At 35.1% G+C, this 21,474-nt stretch overlaps 1 protein-coding gene across 1 annotated transcript in view; it reads right to left on the minus strand.

Moving 5' to 3' along the window:
• Positions 1–409: 409 nt before the first annotated feature.
• LOC129227250 (transmembrane protein 214-A-like) overlaps positions 410–21,474 on the minus strand; it is a 57,685-nt gene continuing 36,620 nt past the window's right edge. The window contains exons 14-16 of the mRNA XM_054861766.1: positions 5,927–6,095; positions 3,692–3,843; positions 410–583 (exon numbers count right to left, since the gene is read on the minus strand). Of these exons, the coding sequence (XP_054717741.1) occupies positions 469–583; positions 3,692–3,843; positions 5,927–6,095 (436 nt within the window). The 3' untranslated portion in view covers positions 410–468. The remainder of the gene's footprint in view (positions 584–3,691; positions 3,844–5,926; positions 6,096–21,474) is intronic.

A 21,474-nucleotide genomic window follows, 5' to 3' on the forward strand; every position in this document is an offset into this window, starting at 1 on the left:
AGTTCAGTTCTTTATGTAAGAAACTAATGTATAGTTGAGGAATCCCTTAAAGCAGTTTAAGGGGTGTTTAACAGTGTCTAAAAGAATTTGGTATGTTTCTAAAAAAATGTATACATACATTTCTCTACAACGCGAAATTTTGACTTACGCGAGGAGTCTTAGAACGCTGACTGTAATGCATTTTTAAAGAAATGATGTGTGAAACAAGTTTGATTCATTATTTTGATGCAGCATTACATAAAAGTATGTGAACAAGCAATGTAACTAAAAGTAACTATAAAGTCGGATATCCGCAGGATATCCGGTCCGAATATCCAAATCCGGCAAATGAAGAGACGCAGGATATCCGGAATCTGGCAAAATCACTATCCAGTGCATCCCTAATAATAATGAAACTGAAGAACATTTTATAAATTTATTGAAAATAATTATAAAAAGTGTACAAATATTTTTTTTCCTTGTTCAGACTCATACAAGAGAAGGAATATGGCTGTAAATAAAATTCACTAGAGATACAACATGTCCTTGTAAGAAACCACTTAAATTAATAATTTGGTTTCGTACTATTTCCATGGAGTTCGCCCTAAAAAAGAAGAAAACTTATGATGAATCTGTCAAGTTATGGAGGTTAAAAACAAGATATTTGATAATTCTATAAATTTCGAGTTTGAAACATAAAGGGAAGCAGCTAGTTGTCTTTCAAAAGATTTATAACTGATTTAAACTTATCATGAAGATGATTAGGAAGAAATATTTTATTTAGGTTAAATCAAACACTAAATATTGACGAATAAATATTAGCTGTTTTTTTTTCTGAGACAACTTTGAAACTGCTTAAAAATGCATTTAACTCACTTCTGCATTCTTATAAAATAGAAAAATTCTCACTATACATTATCAATTAAAGTTATTTTACATGCATCATTTATCAATTAAGGCAGTGAGAAGCAACGGGATGTATGTGGAAGCTTTAAAGTTTCGAGTAAAACACGTTAAAAGTTCCGGTTCCAGGCACGCTTTTATTGTTTCCTCCCCCTCTAAATCATGCTGTATAGCAGTGCCTGCCAGGGGTATTAGTACTACCTCTTACCCCCAAGACAGAGGAGAGGTTCACCTACCATTTGTATTGGTTATCTCCAAATTTTTTATTTTGTCATTACATCCCTTTGTTTCTCACTGCCTTATTTTAGATTCAATTACATTTAAAACTAGTATGTTGTGGCCATCACGAAACTTTCTTCTATATTTTTCTTTTTTTTTTCTGATCCCTCCCCATGCTTGACGAGGAAGCAATATTCCCAACAAAAACAAAATTACACATGCAAAAACTTGACGACTATCCCAATGTCTGAATTATTGCAAAAGCAAAGCAAAGAGCGAAAATTGAAAGTTATTTTAAAAGCCTTGCTTGAATTAATTACAAATATTTTATTTGTTAACAAACATAAGATGGCAACAGTTAAAAATTTTAAATCATTGAGATAATATTTCCGATCATTTCCATACAATTAAAATCGCGAGAAATACGCAGACGACAATCTATTACGATTTATCTTTCTTATTGTTGCATTAATAAAAATATTTTTATTCGCAAAAAAAAAAAAAAAAAAAAAAAATCAACACCTCTTGGAGCGATCGGCGTCAAAATTGAACCAAAGCCTGTTTACATATGGATTCACATATATTCCGAATTTCAACCAGAACGTAGCATTACTTCTTGAGATAGGGCACTCAAAATGGAAAAAAAGAACGGGCGATTGCGCTACCCCCCCTTTTTAGCTGTTGACACAAAAATAAAATCAGTTCTTATACCCACTAAGGGCTACTTGCCGATAAATTTTTCTTTCATTCTGTTCATTATTTCTTGAGATACAGCAGTCACAATTGACGACAAAAAACGTTCTATAGCTCAACCCCTATTTGAGTTATTGACACCAAAATTGAATCAGCACCTGTTCCTGTTAATACCAACATATGGACCAAATTTTGTTTGATTCCGCCAGTTACTTCCTGAGGAATAGCAAGCATGCGTAACTCGAAAAACGTCCCATTGCTCCACCCCCCTTGGAGGAATTCGCGCCAAAAACTAGTGGGCACAAGTTCACATAGGGGCACATATGTGTACTAAATTTCGTTCGATTTCATGCGGTAGTTTTTGTTGTAGAGCGGCCACAAAAAACTGGTCACACACAGACGTGACACACATACATACACACACACACACACATACACACATACACACACACATACACAAACACACAGACAGACAGACATTTTCCAAAAATGGTCGAAATGGACTCAGACCACCTCAAAACGTTCGAATCCGTCAAAATTTGAAATTCGAAAATTTGCACGAATCCAATACTTTCTTCTATATATTAGATATAGAAGAAAGTAAAAACTCCTGAGTCCTTCGATGTTCTTCCAAATGTAACAAAAACATTGCAGCTTTGAGACTTGCAGAAAAGGCATTCAACAAAACTTTGTAACTCTGACCTTCACAGCTTTTTTGATTGATGATAATTTTATAATTCCCCCTAGACACTGTTGTCATTGGAAAAAAAATAATAAACTATTCATGGATACAGAACTTTTAATGAATTGCTTTAAATAATTGGTTAATTCAAATCGAAAGAAAACCTAATTGAGAGTTTTTGTGTTCCATAACTCTGTCATAGAAATAATATACTTCACTTCATATAGGATAAAGGCATGACGCCATTAGTTCCATGAAATAATTTTGTTCATTTTGATTTAGTAATTAATTATATAATAACTAGATAAAAGAAAATATAAACTAAAAAATTCCCTTTATTCCTCTATTTTTCTACTCAATGTATTTATTTTTATATTTTGTTCATTCTGAAGTCTTACTAGTGAATTCCTCAGTTATGATATTCTAACTGCAATTTATTATTCTCCAATATGTTTTTTAATAAGCAGTAAGTTACTGCCCCAAAGCCAGGGCTTAGGCAAAACTACATACAATATACCAATAGCCCAGTTATCCCATCCAGAGACTGCAGTTTTGACCTTGTCATGGACTCATCAGCCAGGAATAGGGAATAACCGAGCTGGAGGCAGATGTCATCTCATCGAAGCTGAGTGTGCCAACAAACTGGTAAAATACTCATTTGCTGGCAAGATAAATGTACTTTTCATCTACCAGTTTGTTGGCACTCTCAGCTTCAACAAGATGACATCTGCCTCCAGCTCGGTTATTCCCTATTCCAGAGAGACGAGTACATAACAAGGTCGAAACTGCAGTCCATAAATGAGATAACTGGGCAGTCGGTAAATTGCATTTTTTTAAAATTGTTTTGTTGAAAGAACATTAAACGGTTCAAATTCAACAAATGTTTTGCTATTTTTGTATATTTTCTTGAAACTTTTCCAATAATGCTTTAAAAGTACATTAATAAATATTTAACATTAAGTCATTTTACATATATCAGGTGCACATAAAACATTTTAGATATTACAAAGCAAAAATTTGACTACTTATAGCAACATAATTTCAAGGTAAAAAAAAAGCACATTTAAGCATTTGAAGATGCATTAGATGCATGATTTTACAATTTTCTATGCAAGTAATAATTGAAAACTAATGATTCAAATCCCCCTCCACTTACAAATACAGAATATAGATTTAAAGTTTTATCAAAATTAACTTCACATTAAAAATACTCACACATAAGCATTTGACTGCAACCAAACCACAGCTGTCTGTCCATACTGCCATACATAAGCAAATGCTACCTTTAGTTGACTTGAAAGCAGCAATATAATATTATTCACAGCAGTTATTACTTTTGCTGCATACACAGGAAAATATTGATCAACCTGCGGGAAGATAACAATAAATTACAGAAAAACATATCTCCAGAAAGAATGTTCCCATAATTTATTAAAGTTGTAAATTAAAAACAAGTATATTATATTCAGCTGTTAAATAATAATCATAATAATAATTGAAAAAAAGAGTGATAGATTTTTTAAAAACTAGATTTTATCACTTTCTCTGCCTCTTTATGAGATTAAAAGTGTTAATGTTATTTTCAATGGAGGATCAGGGATTTAGTGACAATATAGCTTGTGGGCTGACTACCTAACAGCACAACCTTGAGAGTCACAAATCTGGACAAAATTCTGGATTTTAGTCAATTTTCCTTAGAAATGAGCCTAGCTGAAGCGATTTGAGTGCATCAGCCCTAGTTTGGGTGTATGTAACCTGGGTTCAAAGTGTAATGGTAGCTTTTGGCATAACACCTTTTTTCCCTTTTAAATTGTATTCATTTGCTGTTTTATTTACTAATTTTTCCTATTTCATTCATTTGCTCATTTTGCTAATTTATCTCATAAATAAGGATAAATTAAAACATGACACTGCTTTTCATTTGTATGCAAAATTATTCTCAAATGTAGTTTTGTGAGAGGCCGTCCGTGGTGGCTTGATCCGTAAGGCATCGGACTTGTGACTGGAGGGTCCCGGGTTCAATCTTAGCCAGTTGAAGATCCACCGTCTTCATTAATGGCCACTGGGGGACGTTAAATATGCTCGTGGTTACAAAGACCTCTAAGTGAAACAATACCTCTGGGGATGCTCGATCAAGGATTGCTTGGTTTCTGGTCTGGATCGAAAAATCAGAGCTGTCTTTAGGGTCCCAACCAACTGGTTAAACCACAAATAGTGGTAGGTATGGGGGACCGTGGAGTGAAAAGTGCAGTTTAGTGACCAAAAAAAAAAAAAAAAAAAAAAACCCTTGTGCTTTTCTGACACAAAATTGTCATTTCAAACATTCATTCAAACTAAAATGAAAAATGGTGACTAAAATAGTGCAATGCTGGAAATTAGTTTTTCAAACATAAAAGGGCAAGAAAAAAAAAGGCTCAAAAAATTTTGATTGGTAAGCCTGAAGGAAACCACATGAAAATGATGCATTTAAAAACTTAAAGGTTTGTTCCAAAGGAAATGCTGCATTTCTGAATGTCAGGCTAACTTTAGGCCAAGTTACTAATTCTTTCTAAATAGTTTTAGTAACAATTACTTCTTAATTTTACGTAGCTACACTAGACTTTAGGAGTTTTTCTATTGTTTTATGCTAATAGATGTAATAGCCATATTAAAACAGGTGCGGGGAAGTTAAAAGCAGAGCAAGTGTGGCACAAAGTTACTCTGAATGACTATATAAAAATACAATTCGATGTTCTTCATACAGTTCATGTCATGGAAGAAGGATACATAACATGCTTGGAGTCTTTTTAGGGTGTTATGTATCACAATTGATACATCTGTTACTGAGGTGTCCAGAGGGTCTGGACCCCTCCCATAGGTCCTGCTTCCCCCCCCCCCCGATTTATTACGATTCTATCTATTTTGTATGTAGAATAAACAAAGGTAACAGTTTCAGTTCAAATAACTGAAAAAATAAAACCCTCATGTTAAATTTAAAAAAAAAAAGTGCACTTTCCCTACAACGAATTGCCTGTAAGAAGCAAAATGGTGATTATAAATGAATACACTGTAATAATCATGTTTTTAGTTTTGTAATTACAGATTAAAATGAGATTCTATGAACTTGAATCTACTTTTTAGTTATGAGAAAAGTAAAAGCGTAAATTATTTGGCTTTCTGGTTATTTATTTAAGTATAATTCATTAAATATTGCTAATTATTTATTCAATTGTTTATTTTTAATTGTTTTTCGTTTTCTGGATTTGATAAAATCAAGTCACTATGTTTCTTTGACGGCATATTGGGGTATGATATGAGAATGAGGCTTTTGACCTTGGACCCTCCCTTGCAAAATTCCTGTGTGCACCACTGGCTACTATGGAATTGCACAATATTTGACACACACACACACACAAAAAAAAAAAAAAAAAAAAAAAACACACAAAAATAATCAAGAATCATAACTAGTACCAAAATTAATGTAGCCTGAACATTGGTATTGCACCAACTTCGAACTCCTAATGAACTTCTCCAAAGGGACATAAATAATTCTGACAGCAGTCTCCAAAATGAATCAATGTGAGGTAAAACATTTTTTTCACACCACTTCATGGCAACAGGAAAATAAACTTGCAGCAACCTATAAATTAAGAATCAAGCTATAAGGGCAGTTTCATGAAAATTCCACTATTTTGTCCTACACATAACATATTTCATTAAAAAGTAATCGTTTTAAAAAGTAATGAAAATTTTTTTTTGCTTAAGAAATTACACATACGTTTGTGACTTTTTAATCAACAAAATTTTACTCATTACCCATTTAAAGTATAGTTTTTATTGATATATAGAAGCTGTCACGAGCGGGACAAACTGTCTTTCTGTTTAATGGCCCAAAAAACGATCATCTTAATCATTCATTTACAAAACAAACCAGTGGTTGGAAGTAGCACGCTACGAGTAGCGACGCTACTGTAGTAGCTACATTTTTGAGTAGTTTGTAGTGTAGCGCACTACTTTTTAAAAAAAGTAGTGTAGTGAGTAGTTAACTACAAAAAAATAGTAGTTTGTAGCGATTTCTGGAAACTACTTTTAAATAAACTGAAAAAAAAAAATCAAGATTGAAACGAATTTGACTGGTACAAATTGTACACAAGTACATCAGCGGATGCAATGAGAAATAAGACTCATAAAAATACGAGCTGACCTCAGGCATTTCATTTTGACGCCATACGTTCTATCTGTTTGACGACATTAGTTTTTTTGCCGTCATAATTTTCATATTTCACCAATATTTATATTGCAAAAAGCACTTATTTTTGCGAAGATGAAGATATCAGTGATTTTGCGAGTTGAAAATTTGGTGAATTTTATATGAACAGATCGAAGATTGAAAAACAAAAATATTTTAGCGAGGCTTAACTTTTCGACAGTATTTACCAAATAAAAAGAAGCTACAGAAAATGTTATAGAAAAGGATGAAATTGAACTGCTCTGGAGGACTTACAATAAATACGAGCATTACAGTGGATGAGAGTATGATAACGGACAGTTTTCTTAGTGTCTTCTGATGAGCTAATTTATCAATCTTTTTTTGTTCAATCCTCTTACGGTGTGTGTGTGTATTAGGGTGTCTCCCCCCCCACCAAAAAAATTGAAAGTTGATTTTTCAAGTCGCACACTCTCTTATATTTTATCTTTTACGTCAAAAAAAAAAAAAAAAAAACATATAATTTGAACAACGGCAGCAAGTGCCGATTATGTCTGAAAGTGTGAACCAGCAATTGTGTAATGCTAGACCAAATTAAAATAAATTTTTTTTAGAAACTCAAAATTTCTGTTGATAAAATGTTGCTCCTATACCGCACATATGAACCACAAAACATTTATTCAAATTAAAAACCATTTAGATATCCCACACGTGCCTAACATTTAGAATTTTCTTCAAAAAATTAAGTTTTTGATACATATTTTCAGAAATGTAAGATTTTACAAAATTATCAAGCTGAAAAATATAAACAGTAAAGTAGAAAAGTAGGTAATTAGCGTTCAATAGAAATTTTTGTTTTCCTGTAATTTTTAAGTCTCCCACATAGTACTCAAAGATCTGTTTTTTTTTTCCAGGTCGAGTTAAATTTTTCATTTAAAATATATTATTTTTTTATTATTCGTTTGCAATTGTTGACCTGTAAATGTGTTCGCCAGTAATTTTTAAACTTGATATTCTATTTAAATTTATATGTATTTTTTAAAAGATAACTGAAAAAATCGATTTTTTTTGAATAAAATTATAAATTTTAGGTCAAGTGTGGCATATCTAAATGTTTTTTAATTTGAATAAATGTTCTTGTTGTACATGTGGGGTGTTGGGTACAGGGGCAACGTTTTATCAACAGAAATTTCAAGTTTCTAAGCAGTCCCCCCCCATTTGTCCTAGCATACAAGTACTGTTTTACACTTTCAGGTGCAAGTCAGCACGGGTTGTCGTTGTGCAAATTATACGAAACTTTTTCTCATGATTGTTTTCACCGAAAAGGAAAAACACAAGAGTGTATGGGACTTGAAAAATTGATTTTCTTTTTTTTGAGGGACAACCCCACCTTATTTACTTAGTTTTTGGAAAGTAGCGAAGTAGCGACTACATTTCAAAAGTAGTTTGTAGTTGCTACATTTTAAAAAAGTAGTTGTAGCTGTAGTTAACTACATTTGTAACAAAGTAGTTGTAGTTCGCTACAAAAAAAATGTAGTTTATCCAACCACTGAAACAAACCATGATATATATCAACAAATAATGTTTGAATGATGTTTAAAGAGAAACAAATGGCTGAAAAAAGTACAGAAAATACAAACATTACTTTTTGTATTATTGCATTTCAAAATTTATTTTGGAGTAAAAGATACACAAAATTCCGAACACTTTTTCAAAGGTAATTATTGTTAAAAAAAAAAAAAAAAAAAAGGAGCGGGGGACTAGTACTTACTTTTTAAGAAAATTAAATTTAACTTTTTTTATTTGTGATGCTTTCCTGTGAACCGGGACAACTTTGCCAAGCGTCAACACATTACAGTCTGTCCACAGATTATATGGAATTGGCAAACACCCAATTAAGACGTCTATCTGAAGGAGGGGAAAAGTAAAAATTGATGCACATGTTCCACTCATTTAAATGTGACTCTGCTTGATTTAGAGGCTAACATCATCTACAAAAGCTGACAACCCTGAAAACTAAGAAATGTGTTAATGTCCGCCTGTATACTGGATGTTTGAATTTCAATCTAATCGGTGGTCAGACTGTACTAAGTTTCAATCCTGGCTAATCGATGCAGTAGATGCTGTTACATCTACTAGCTGACTTTGAAACCTAGTTGAGTGCCAACTATCATCGTTTTTAAAAACTAGCAGATATCTTGTTCAGTGCTGCATCTAGGGGGAGCAAGCCATGATCAGGGTGACTAGAAGACGCGGACAATCACTCAGGAAGCCATAAACTAAGCCTTTTCTGCATTAAAATTTATTTATTTTTAAAAAATGTTATTCTCCTAAAAAAGTTCTTAAAATGCTAATATACCAAGTTTAATTCCCGTCTTTTATGGTACATATTGATTTTGGATTAAATGTTCAATTATCTAATACTCAACGTAAAAATGTTCAGAATTTTTCAATTATACACCCACCATTCTGTGTGTGTATGTGTGTGGGAGGGTTGAGAGATGTAGATAATACGACACTGGCATTATAGGTAAAAGAAGGTCCAATATTTGTAAATAATACCATCAGTGCAAATCTACAAAAGAAGCTTAACTGATTTATTACTATTATATTTTCATGTAAACTGTGGTGTAATCCACATTCATTCAGTTTCTTTTTGTTTCGATTTCCGGCGCCGATCGAGAGCCGTTTGCTGAATCCTTTCTCTGCGCGTGCTGGAAAGTTTATGATGACGTCATTGATTCGCATTTCTGAGGTCACTGAACTTTTAGCCAACCGCGAGAAAGTTTTGGTTTTGAAATGATTAGTATTGGACAGGGAACCGCAATAAGTCGGTTATGTGGATGATGTAATTTTTCTTCTAGAAGCTTCCATGAAATGTTGATAAAAAGGCCACGCAACTTTTTTTAAGGGGAGATCATATTTTTTGCTTGCATCGGAACGCCGTGTTGAAGAGCGAAGGGTTCTTGGCCCGATTCGCTCGGCCGAGTATGGCTCCTAAGCGGTCCTTTAGTTCGGTGTGCCTGTATTTGATGAGTGATTGTTTCGCATTGTGTTTTACTGCTGTGCCATGATGTTTAATATGCTGTGACCACATGTCTGTTCTGCCACTGTTTTGTGCGTTTGTGCTGACCTTGCTTCCCGTTTGTAATGTGAAAAGTGGGACAATAAATCGGTTATGTTCACGAACTCTCATGGATTATTCTTCGTTTAGACTTTCAGTTTTCCGTTACCCGGCATGAGAACTTCAAATGTACGTGAGTACGCTTTATAAAATATTTCGGTCTCAGTTCATGTTTGTGATGCCAACTTTTCAATTGTATTATCTGCTTTCATAATGTATGTTCATATCATTTCGGAGTTAGAGTTCTCCCATAACAATAAGATCGAATGATCAAGCTGTCAAATCAAACGATTAGTGAATTCACTTTGTCGCGGGGTGAATTCACCGTTCTTGGGTTTATGCTGAAATGTCTTTGTTTATTTAAACGCTCACCACTATACGGATTCACGAGCCGAACACAAGTTTTTTTGAATGATTTTCTTAGCCTGTTCCCCGGCCTCCCCACACAACTACGCGACATTTTTGGTGCGTGACCAGTCCCATCTTTGGCGTGTTGCCAGTTCCTTTTCTTGTGAAACCGAGCTCATAAAAAAAAAAAAAAAAAAAAAAAATAAATTTGTGACACTTGATATTATGGGAATGAACTCTAACGCTCAGTGGAAATTGTTTGCTTGTACATCTACTGTTGAAAAATTGTTTCTTGTTGAAATTTTTGTCATTCTAAGTCAAATGAAATTTTTGGTTGTGAATTAATTTTTCTTTGACCATGCCTGCTAAAAGAAAAACCCGTCAGGTTGACCCAACTTTGTCAGCCGTGTCCAACACTGTTGATAATGCTAGTGTGACACAAACCCCTCAAAATGCTGCATCTTGTAGAACTTACAGTTCTGGCAGATCCCCATTCATGCTCAATGTTGCTAATTTTAGTGGAGATCCCACTGAAACACAATATTTTGTAGAGCAGGTTAAAGATATAATTAGTGTTAATTCGTGGTCTGAAAAAAAAGGTGTCTTGTACATTAAAAGTAAATTGTCGGGAGCAGCACTTAAGTATATTTTAGAGACACCAGATTTAAGGTATTCTGATTCAGTTACAAAAGTAACTGATGCATTGTTATCATTTTTTAAGCCGGTGGTTAATACTTATTCTATGAAGGACTTTCACTCCATTAACATGGAACAATCAGAGTCAATTTTGAATTTGGCTCATAGAATAAAATTAATTACCACTAGTGTTTTCAAAATTAAGAATCCTGAATTTCAAAATGAAATAATGTACCAAAAATTGTTGTCTACCATTCCGTCAGACTTTAGAGTCAAAATTTTAGAACTTGACATCAAGTCATTTGACTTGGCTGTAAAAAAAATTGAGGAATTGCAAAAATTGAAAGATGATGTTAAATCCTATGAGAATCCTCAATTTTCTGATGAACATGTTTTGGCACTACAGGAAAAAATTGTTTCGCTAGAATTGCAACTGGATCAAAATAAAAGGGGTGTTCAGTCTAAAGCTAAACAAAATGATGGTTATCCAAAACAAAAATTGTTTGCTTCTCTGGAGCATTTGGACACTATTCCTAGTAATTCTGCTTGTGAATCTAAACAATGTGAGGTGTCTTCAAGACAATTTCCTCAAAACCGTCAATTCAGAAAACTGTTGTGCAGATTTTGTGGTAAAGCTGGTCATGTGCAAGAGAGATGTTTTGTGTATTTAAAACAAATGAACAACAGTGCTCGATTTCAAAATCGACGACTTAGGTCTAATATTTCTCGTGGTCGAAACAATTTTTTCAGCCAATCTCATAATTCAAATTTTGAGCCCTTGGGCAGTTCTAATTATTTTGAAAGACCTGTGTCGGGAAATTTTTCTAATACTGATAATCAATCGAATTCTAGAGCCATTAGATATAATTTCAGAAATGATAATTATCGTCAAAATCAGAGGTTTAATAACAGGTTCAGAAATCATCAGGTGAACTGTCTGAGTTTTTCGAGAATTATAAAAGATAAAATTCAATACAATGATATGGGTACACAGTATTCTCCCATTAAGTGTGTTAATGCTTCCCAAACATCTTTTGTGTATTCAAACAATGAATCTGACCCACAGGCATCAGAAAAAATTTTGTCTTTTCAAAATTGTGCACCAGTGGTAACCTCTGATCATCAAATTCAAAATAGAAGTCTGTTGGTACAAAACCCAGAGCCCAGATTTCACTTTCCACATCCAGTTCACCATACTGCAGAGTTTTTGCCTAATTATAGTTATAATTTCTGTCCAAACAAAGACAAAAATGTTGTTAATTTTTGTCCAGGTGGTAATTCAAATGTTCGTATGGTACATGATGCAAAGGACATGAGTTCCTTGTGTACTGTAAATCAAAGCAATGTCATAAATGCCACACAAAATGCTAACATGAACTCTAATGATCTGTATCATAATTGTGGTGTTGATTTTCCTGTACCTCCTACACCTGGTTTTCATAATTTTTCTGAAAATAATATGTCTTTTACACCTCGTAATATTCTCTTTGTACTACAACCACCTATTTTCAATAACTCTGTGCCAAATTTTCATAATGTAAATCCTTCTGGCCAAAATAATTCTACTCGTGGTGGTAATGTGTCAGATCTGACTCGCTCTAGTGGTCATACTTACTCGAGACCTGTTCAAAAATCCACCGGTGTCATTAAAATTGGCAAAACTCTTGCAACTCAAACTTCTCCTGTGAAAAATAAGTCATCATTGTCGGTTGAAGCTCAGGAATTTATTCCTGCAGCTCTGGTAAATGTAAGATTACAAAGTTCACATCATGAGGACTTGTCAAATAAGTTGCCATTAGTCAAAGTTCAAATTTCTAATTTGTTTTTTCCTTTTTTAATTGATTCTGGAGCTAGTCTTAGCATTTTGAGTGATGATGTTGTCCAGAAAATTAAACAAATTGTCAAAATCAAAAATTTAGGAAGACGAATAACTGTATCCACTGTGAATTCCAGTGTAGATTTTATTTCATGTGTAGAATTCTCATTTAAAATTCAAAGTAATTTCTTTCGTCATTCTTTCTACACTATGAATATCAGAGATAATTCTCCATTTGTGGGAATTCTTGGTTATGAATTCTTAACTAAACATAACATGTATATTCTTCCTAAAGAGAATGTATTATTTTATGACGGTAACAAATTTCCTTTGTTGAGGAGCCCTCATGAACTTGACAACAATGTGAACTTGTGTAATAATTGTAGTGCTTACACATCTCCCAGTTTGGAAGCAATGAATAGAGTTCAGGTTTTTTCTAAACAGTTTGTTGAACCAAAACAAACTGCTCTCATTAAAGTTTTTGCTCATGGGAAGTTAGACAACAAATCACATTTTTTGTTTACAATTTGTGATTCGGTTAATTCAGTTAAAATTGAAGAGTCGATAATTTCTATTGATGAGGATCCGAATGGGCAGCTGTGCAGGAAAAATTCTTTTTATCTATATGTTGAGAACAATTCTTCTCAGAAAGTTCATCTCAATAAAAACATGACTTTGGGGCACTTGAGTCAAATTGACCATATTCAGGAGATTGAGAATAAAAATAATGAGCATTCACTGAACTTTATTCAGGCGTCTAATGAAGTTGTGCAACTCAGGGAAAAAGAATTTAACTTGGAAAATTTTAATTTGGCTCATTTAAAGGATGATCAACTGTCTGACATGCAAAATCTGCTGAAAGAAAATACACAGTGTTTTTCAAGTTCTTTGAACTCTCTCGGTCATTCAGACAGAATCAGAGTTGATTTTCAATTCACTCATGATTATCCAATTAAGGCACTTCCTTTCCCCATACCTCAGAGTCTTCAAGAAGAAGCTAAAAATCAATTAAATCAGTTACAAGAGGCTAACGTGATTTCTAGGAATTTATCTAACTACGGTTGCCCCTGTCTCCTGGTGAAGAAAAAAGATGACGGATCAGGTGTACAAAAGTACAGATTGGCCTTAGACTTAAGACTTTTAAATGCCGTAATTGTTCATTCATCTTACCCGCTTCCGAAGATCCATTCCCTGATCAACTCTTTGTCAGAATACAAATATTTTTCAACTTTGGACTTACATGCTGCCTATCATCAAATTGATTTACCAGAAGAGTACCGAGACAAATTTTCCTTCACTACACCTTGGGGTACCTACGCTTTTCACAGAATTCCTTTTGGCGTGGCCAGTGGAGCGAGCATACAACAACATTATTCTGACACCGTTTGTGAACAAACAAACATGGATGGAATCTTTAGTTATCAAGATGATTTGATTGTAGCTTCCAGAACCTTTGATGAGATGAAGGTTAAGCTTCAGAAACTGTTTTCAGTCCTTAAAGACTTTAACTTGACTCTGTCACCGAAGAAATGTCATTTTTTCATGGACAAAATAGATTATCTGGGATTCCAGATTTCTCAACATAAAGTCTTGCCAATCTCGTCAAATATTGTGAAAATTACTTCCTTTCCTCCACCAAAAACAAAGAAGCAGCTGAAGCGTTTCATTGGTATTTGCTCATATTACAGAACACTCATATACAAATTTTCTGATTTGATTCATCCACTGAATCAGTTGACCCATCCTAAAGCAGTTTTTAAATGGACAGATGAAGTGAATGAATGTTTTCAAAAATTGCAAGAAGTGTTTTTCAAGAATCCATATATTGTTCAACCGAACTGGAATGAGAAATTCTATGTGAACACAGATGCAAGTGGACTGGCAATAAGTGGTGTGCTCTTGCAAAAGAGGGATGGTCTGTTTATCCCAATTTCTTTCTTTTCGAAATTGCTTTCTCCAGCTGAAACAAGGTATCCTGCTATAAAGCTAGAATTGATGGCAATTGTGAAGACTCTCGAAGCATTCAAGTCATACATATTTAATCGCCACATCTTTTTATTATGTGATGCCAAAAGTCTGAAATTTTACAGTAAAAACTCGTCTCCTGCATCTTTAACTACTCGGTGGCTAATGACTTTATCTGAATACAATTATTCCTTCTTACATTTGGCTGGTGAAAAAAATTTATTTGCTGACATGCTCTCTCGCACAGACCTTACAAATCATCAAGTTGATGTAGTATCAGATCCTTCTTTGTTACGTGATAATCGAATTAACCCTGTGGTTGACACAACTTTCGATAAGGGGGAAGTTTTACCGGAAATTGTTGAAGTGTATGAGGATAATACTGGGAATTGTGTAAACACTGATGGTTCTGATCAAAATGTTAATTTTGTTGATAATGTACAGAATTCTGGTACACTTTTACAACATTATGTTAATGTGTTGAGTTTAATTGATGTTGGAGAAAAGGAGAAAGATCCTTTGTTGCAAGTAACTCAGTCGACAATTTTAAAAGAGCAATTAAAAGATCCTAAATTATCTGTCATTTATAATAATATTCTTAATAGAGTTGCTCTTGAGAAACATAACAAATTTTGTATCCATCCTGAAACTTTGGTTTTAATGATGTGCAAAAGTAATTCATCTAATGATGATCAGGAAAATTTGAAAATTGTCATTCCTGATTCTTTAAAAGCTAAAGTTTTAAGTATTGCTCATCATTCACATCTTGGCATAAATAAGACTTATGCATTTCTAACTAAAAATGTTTATTGGGAGAGAATGTATGTTGACTGCTTAAATTACTGTGCTAGTTGTACCAAGTGCATTCAGGCAAAGCCTCATCGTATAAACAAAGCACCCTTTCAGGAAACCTTTTCACCTGTTAAATGCAATCAACTAGTGACACTCGACATCGTTGGACCTCTCGGCAATAACAAATATATCTTAACTGTCATTGATGCCTTTTCGAGACACTTAGAGTTGTATATTTTGAATAATATAACTGCTGTGTCAGTTGCTAAGTCTTTCTTTAAATACGTCACTTTGTTTGGTAGACCTGAATTAGTTTTGACAGATCTTGGTCGTCAGTTCAATTGTGAACTATTTGCTAAATTTAATCAGCTTTTTAATATTCAGTTAAGGCACACTACGTCGGCTAATGCCCAAGCTAACACTCTGAGTGAGAGAGTGAACCTATCCATTAAAACTTCGATTAAAGCTTTGCTGGCATCAGGTCTTGATTTTGATTATGCTGTTGATGTTCATAAAGCCTGTTATAACGCGTCCACACATTCAACTACTGAATTCTCTCCTAATCTAGTTCATTTCGGTCGAGAATTATCATTAATTACAGACATTGTTAATTTTAATATTAATCCATCTTTGGATTCGGCTTTTGAATTGCACAAACTTTTAGAGCAATTGCAATTTGTTTATCGGGAGGTTTACCAGAATTCTGTAAGTAAGAAGTTGGCACAAAATGAGACCCAAAATTCCAATTGTAAATCTCGAAAGATCAATGCTGGCGACTGGCTGTATCTTAAGTCGAAAAATAAGTTTCGTCCATCCTTTAGTGGACCTTTCTTTTGTAAACGTATTGTATCTCCTGTTCTTGTGCTCATTCAAGAACTGAATAATAAAGCGGCACCTCTGAAAAAGATACACATCAACCGATTGATCAAGGTCCAGAAACGTCTTCCTTATCTTCAAGAAAATCAGTTGCCAAACGATGATGTTGTTCAGCGTCCTGATTCGCCTCAACCGTATCAACTCCCTGTTCCTGATGAGCCTGTTGACATACCCGTGTTGCGACCATCTTCACCTGAAGTGAGTGTCGATCGACTGGATGCTGAGCCGCCTGTCCTGTCGCCCCATCAGAGTCCGAATGCTGATGCTGTGCCCTCTGCTTGCCTTTCCCGAGATGCCAGTCCCTGTGGTGATGCTCCAGTGCCTCCCAGCCCTCGAGCTTCAATTCCTGATCCAGACATGAGATGTCCCTATCCGTTAAGAAACCGCCGTTAGTGCCTCTTCTTGTGTCCATGCGTGCTACTGCCTTGATGAGATCTGCTGCCTGCCTGATGTTTTGGCTGACCTGCCCTTCAGATGTGATCGCCTGCTCCCAATGATGTGTTTGACTGTGTCTGAACCAGCTGCTGATGAGCCTTTGGTGTCCTCCTGTCACCTGACGTTGTGCCATGCCTGTTGACGTCCTCATGTGGTAGCTGACGACATTCTTTTGGTGTAACACTCTCACGAACTTTTTTTTCTTTTTCAGCAAGAACTTTTAAATTCAAAATTCAAGATTGACGAAAAAAAATGAAGAAAATTTGGACTGGTCTCCTGAAAAATTCAAGTAAAATTTTTGTTCTTCTGGAACTTTCTTCAATTTACTCTCACGGTCAAGTATTTGTAAAAATTTTTTTTTGGTCAAAATTTATTCTTTTGCATTGCAGTAATTTCTTGGTAGGTTTGGAGTTCCATGTACATGATGAGTTGACCTATGCTGTGGCGGAAAATTCATTTTGGCTGCTTGTTGAAATTGTTGTGATAATGCATATCACATTTTTTTACCCATTTACATTTTTCCCATGTTTTCGGTCATTTTAATCGTTTTCTTCCCCCATTTTGTTGTTTTTTTATTTTCTTGTGCATTCCACGTTTTCCCCGCGTTCCCCCGTTAAATTTCGCACACTTTACGATATCAAAATATGACTTATTCACTTTTCCCATCGTTTAGCTTTTTGTCAATTTTTCAAGCGTCGATCTGATTTTTTTGCATCTTCTTGTCGGCCATTAAAATGGCGTAGCGTCCCCTTCCCTTCGTTGTTTGGGCGCCAAACGCACTCATTGGTTCCCGCGCATCACCGCGTACCCGGATCTGATCGCTCATTTGCCGATTCATTTTTCCACCCCACTTCACTCTACTTGCTGCTCTCTGTCCGCTCGGTCGCATTTTCTGCGGCTCCGGTTTTTGTTCTACGATGGCGATAATGAAGCATCGGTGCACGGCGTCTGGGGACGGCCGTTGCTCGCCGCAAAATCGTTAATAACCTCAACATGAGGTGAACGTTTCATTTTTTCATATATGTTTAAAATATATTAATCAAGACCGTACTTCGTCGCAGCTGAAGATGAGTGCATTGATGATCCATCACCTGTTTGAATGATGGCGTCCGATGGCGGCACGCAGAGTGCACCTGAATCGTCCCCTTAATGTAACTACTTCTTCGATGATCTACATACCATGAGGTGACGGCATGGATCCGCATTTACCTTGAATGTATCCTGATTCCTTTTTAAGCGTGTGACGAGCTCAACGTTGTCACCATGGTGATTACAGCCTGCACCATTTTCGTCTCAACGTACATCGGCCTGCAACGGACTTTTTTTTTTATCAAAAGCCATCCCTCGATAACATCCCACCATATTCATAGCGAACTGTACGTCCTTCGTCCATTTCAATTTAAATATTCCACCACCCTCCGCGAGAACTCTACCTTTTTTTGATCGTTAACGAACTTAGCAACAAAACCCAGCTCCATTCATGAACTCTTAAGTCTGTATTCCTCGCATTTGTTTTTTTTTATACTAAGTGAAATGTTCTGGTGATCACCATGCCTAGTGCCTGTCTTCATGTCTGCTTGGAAGTAACGTAGAATAAAGAATGTGTGGTAATTAATTTTGTGTTTTCTATCGTCAACAAACACCACCCCCGGGTAAGTCTCTTTTAAATTTTTGTTCTTGGGCATTCAAGGCAGTCGTTGGTCTGAGGTTATGCGCGGCAGCGATGCTTCCACTTCCACGGCCTAAAATCGCTTTCTCTTTGGTTTTCGTATAATTTGACAAAATTAAACGCGCGCAACATGACAAAATGGCGCCGTTTTTGACCAGGTCTTGAATGCCTTTTTTTTCTGAAGTTGAATGCATATGCACTTTTGTTGTTTTTTTTCATATGGCTTTTTGTATTTCTGTGATGTTAATGGGGGGATATATTAATTTTATATTTTTAATTTAGTTCAAAAATTTGATGTCATTTTTTTATTTTATTAGTTGCATTTATTATCATGTGTGCATGTGCTTTCAACAATATTTGCATTTAAAAATTTTTGTTTCTCATGATTGCACCGTGTGAATTAAGTGAAAATTATATTAGATGCTCATTGATTTTTGTGCTAAAGTAAAAGACGGCACATTTGTTGCCATGTCAACTGATAGTACTCAAACCGACCCACCCCAAGGTGTGAATATGGCCAATGAGTCACCTCAAGGTGCTGTGGCGAGTAGGAATTTTAACTTCCCCATTCCCTCATATTCAGGCGAGCCAGAAACTGTTGAATTTTTTATATCACAAATTAAGGACTTGCAGAATTTAAACGGTTGGGATGATCCCACGACTCTTATGTTTTTAAAGTCAAAACTTTCTGGCTCTGCCTTGTATTTTTTTGCGACCAATCCCAGTTGCTTGGAGTCTATGACTTTTAACCAGGCTTGTGACAAATTGCGTGCATTTTTCAAAATGCATACCCCTTCTTCTGTGTCCCTTTCAGAATTTCAAAATATCAAATTTGAAACTCATGAGAGTATTCAGAGTTTAGCACATCGTGTTGAACGTGCTGCTCACTCAGCATATCCTTTTATTACGGATAGTGCTGCCCTCACCCAAATAAAATCTTACCAATTTTTGGCGGCTTTACCATTGAATATCAAGGACAAACTACTTGATGTCGACACGTCAAAATTTACCGATTTAGTCGACAAGGCTAATAAGTTACACTGTTTACATGTAACAGGCCAACCAAAATTGACAAATGCTATGACTAGTGCTCAAGTGCAAATAGATGCCTTGGCCGAAAATTTACGATCTTTAACAACATGTGTCACTAAATTAATGTCAAATTGTCGTCTTTGTGGGGAAAGTCCACACCCACTTGTTGAATGTCCTTTGTACATTCGCGTCTCTTCCGTTAATGAGAAAACTGTTTTGCCCAAACCCCAGCAAAAAGTCTCTCAAAATTCTAATAACACTTTTTGTGTATTTTGTGGTAGAACAAACCACTTAATGATTAATTGTCGGATTTACAATGGGGGTCAACCCCTTAACAATTTCTCAAATCAAGGTCAAAATAGGCCTCAAAGTCAAAATTTCTTTGCACCTCGTATTCCATTTAGGCCACGTGGTAACTTTAATTTCCCCAACCATTTTGTTCCACCCCTACAATTTCCGTCGCAAAACAGATTTTCATCGCCGGAAGTAAGACTTAATACTCCAACACAAAATGGAGACAATTTAAACTGGCGAGGGGGTCATCCATGAGGGACGGCTTGGCCTCGGTAACTGATTTCTCATATCTGGTCCCTCAAAATATTAGTGTACAGGAGACTGAATCTGTTCAATGTAAGAAACATAATACATATCCAGATTTACATACCTTTTTAAATAGCTCCATTGGTAAAGATACTATTGGGGAATTTTTGTCGAAATTTTCAAAGCCTGATGAGTCTCAATGCAAACAATCCGAATCCATTTTTAATGTTCATTCTGATAACAAGGTTAGCGACTTACCTATACTTAATATTTCAATTGGTCATGAGATATTCCCAATGCTTTTGGATTCAGGATCTTCGGTCAGCTTATTTTCAAAAGCTGTTTTCGAACAGATAAAATCTTTGACAAAATGCAGATTTCTCTCACGCACTGTCACAATCAGGACTGTAAATTCTAACTTATCATTTTCTGCGTGCGCTGAGGTTTCATTTAAAATTGGTAAAAATTTCTTTAAGCACCCATTTTTTGTTGCTGATTTTGCACCTTCCTCTTTTTATGGGATATTAGGTTATGATTTTTTAACCCGTTTCAATGTGTTAATTGACACTAAGACCGGCAGTGCCACTTTTGATAATTTTAAAGCTCCTTTAATGCCTCAAACTGACATCTCACAACATTTGGCCAAAATTAATTCTCTGCATAGTGACAAGGCTTTTTCTGTTGCTCTTAAAAACAAATTAATTATCCAACCGGGGGAAACTGCTATTGCTAATTTTTCGTTATCTGACATACCGGTCAAATCATCTGAAATTTATTTTATTCCTACCGTTAATGACATAACTTGTGAAATTCATCCCGCTGTGCACTTAGTCGAGAAACATAATTTCTCCTCTATTATCAGAAATATAGGTAACAATCCTCTTCATTTAAATAAAGGTATGGTAATGGGTCATGTCACTGAACAGTTTGAAATTTTAATTGATTCTTTGAATGAAACTACATGCTCAAGCAATCAATCCCAATTTTGTCACCAAATTATTGCATCAGACGAAGTATTAAAAATCAGGAAAGAGGAACTGAGTCCTTCAGATTTTAAATTAGATCACTTAAATACTTCACAACAAGATATTTTATTAAACATTTTGATGAAAAATTTTTCTGTGTTTAGTAAATCTGTCAAAGCTTTAGGGTGTTCTGACATTGTCACTCCTTCAGTCATTTTGCGTAACAATAATCCAATTAAGGCCTTACCTTTTGAAATTCCTCAGGCGTTAAAAGGACAGGTTCAGGAAGAATTGGATGAATTAATTGAGGCTGGAATTATTTCTAGAAATGTGAGCCACTATGCGAGTCCGATGATAATGGTACGTAAGAAATCTGGGCCTAATGAACCACCTAAGTACCGTATGGCATTAGATTTAAGATTATTAAATTCCGTCATCGAAAGTTCCACATACCCACTTCCCAAAATTTCTACGTTAATCAATGCCGTCTCATCCTATAAGTACTATACCGTTTTAGATCTGCATTCGGCCTATTGGCAAATTCTCCTTCCCAATCATCTCCAAGATATTGTGACTTTCTCGACCGAATTTGGCTCTTTTGCTCATAACCGTTT

This window comes from Uloborus diversus, chromosome 8 (genome assembly GCF_026930045.1).
Source record: "Uloborus diversus isolate 005 chromosome 8, Udiv.v.3.1, whole genome shotgun sequence".
Lineage (NCBI taxonomy): Eukaryota > Metazoa > Arthropoda > Arachnida > Araneae > Uloboridae > Uloborus > Uloborus diversus.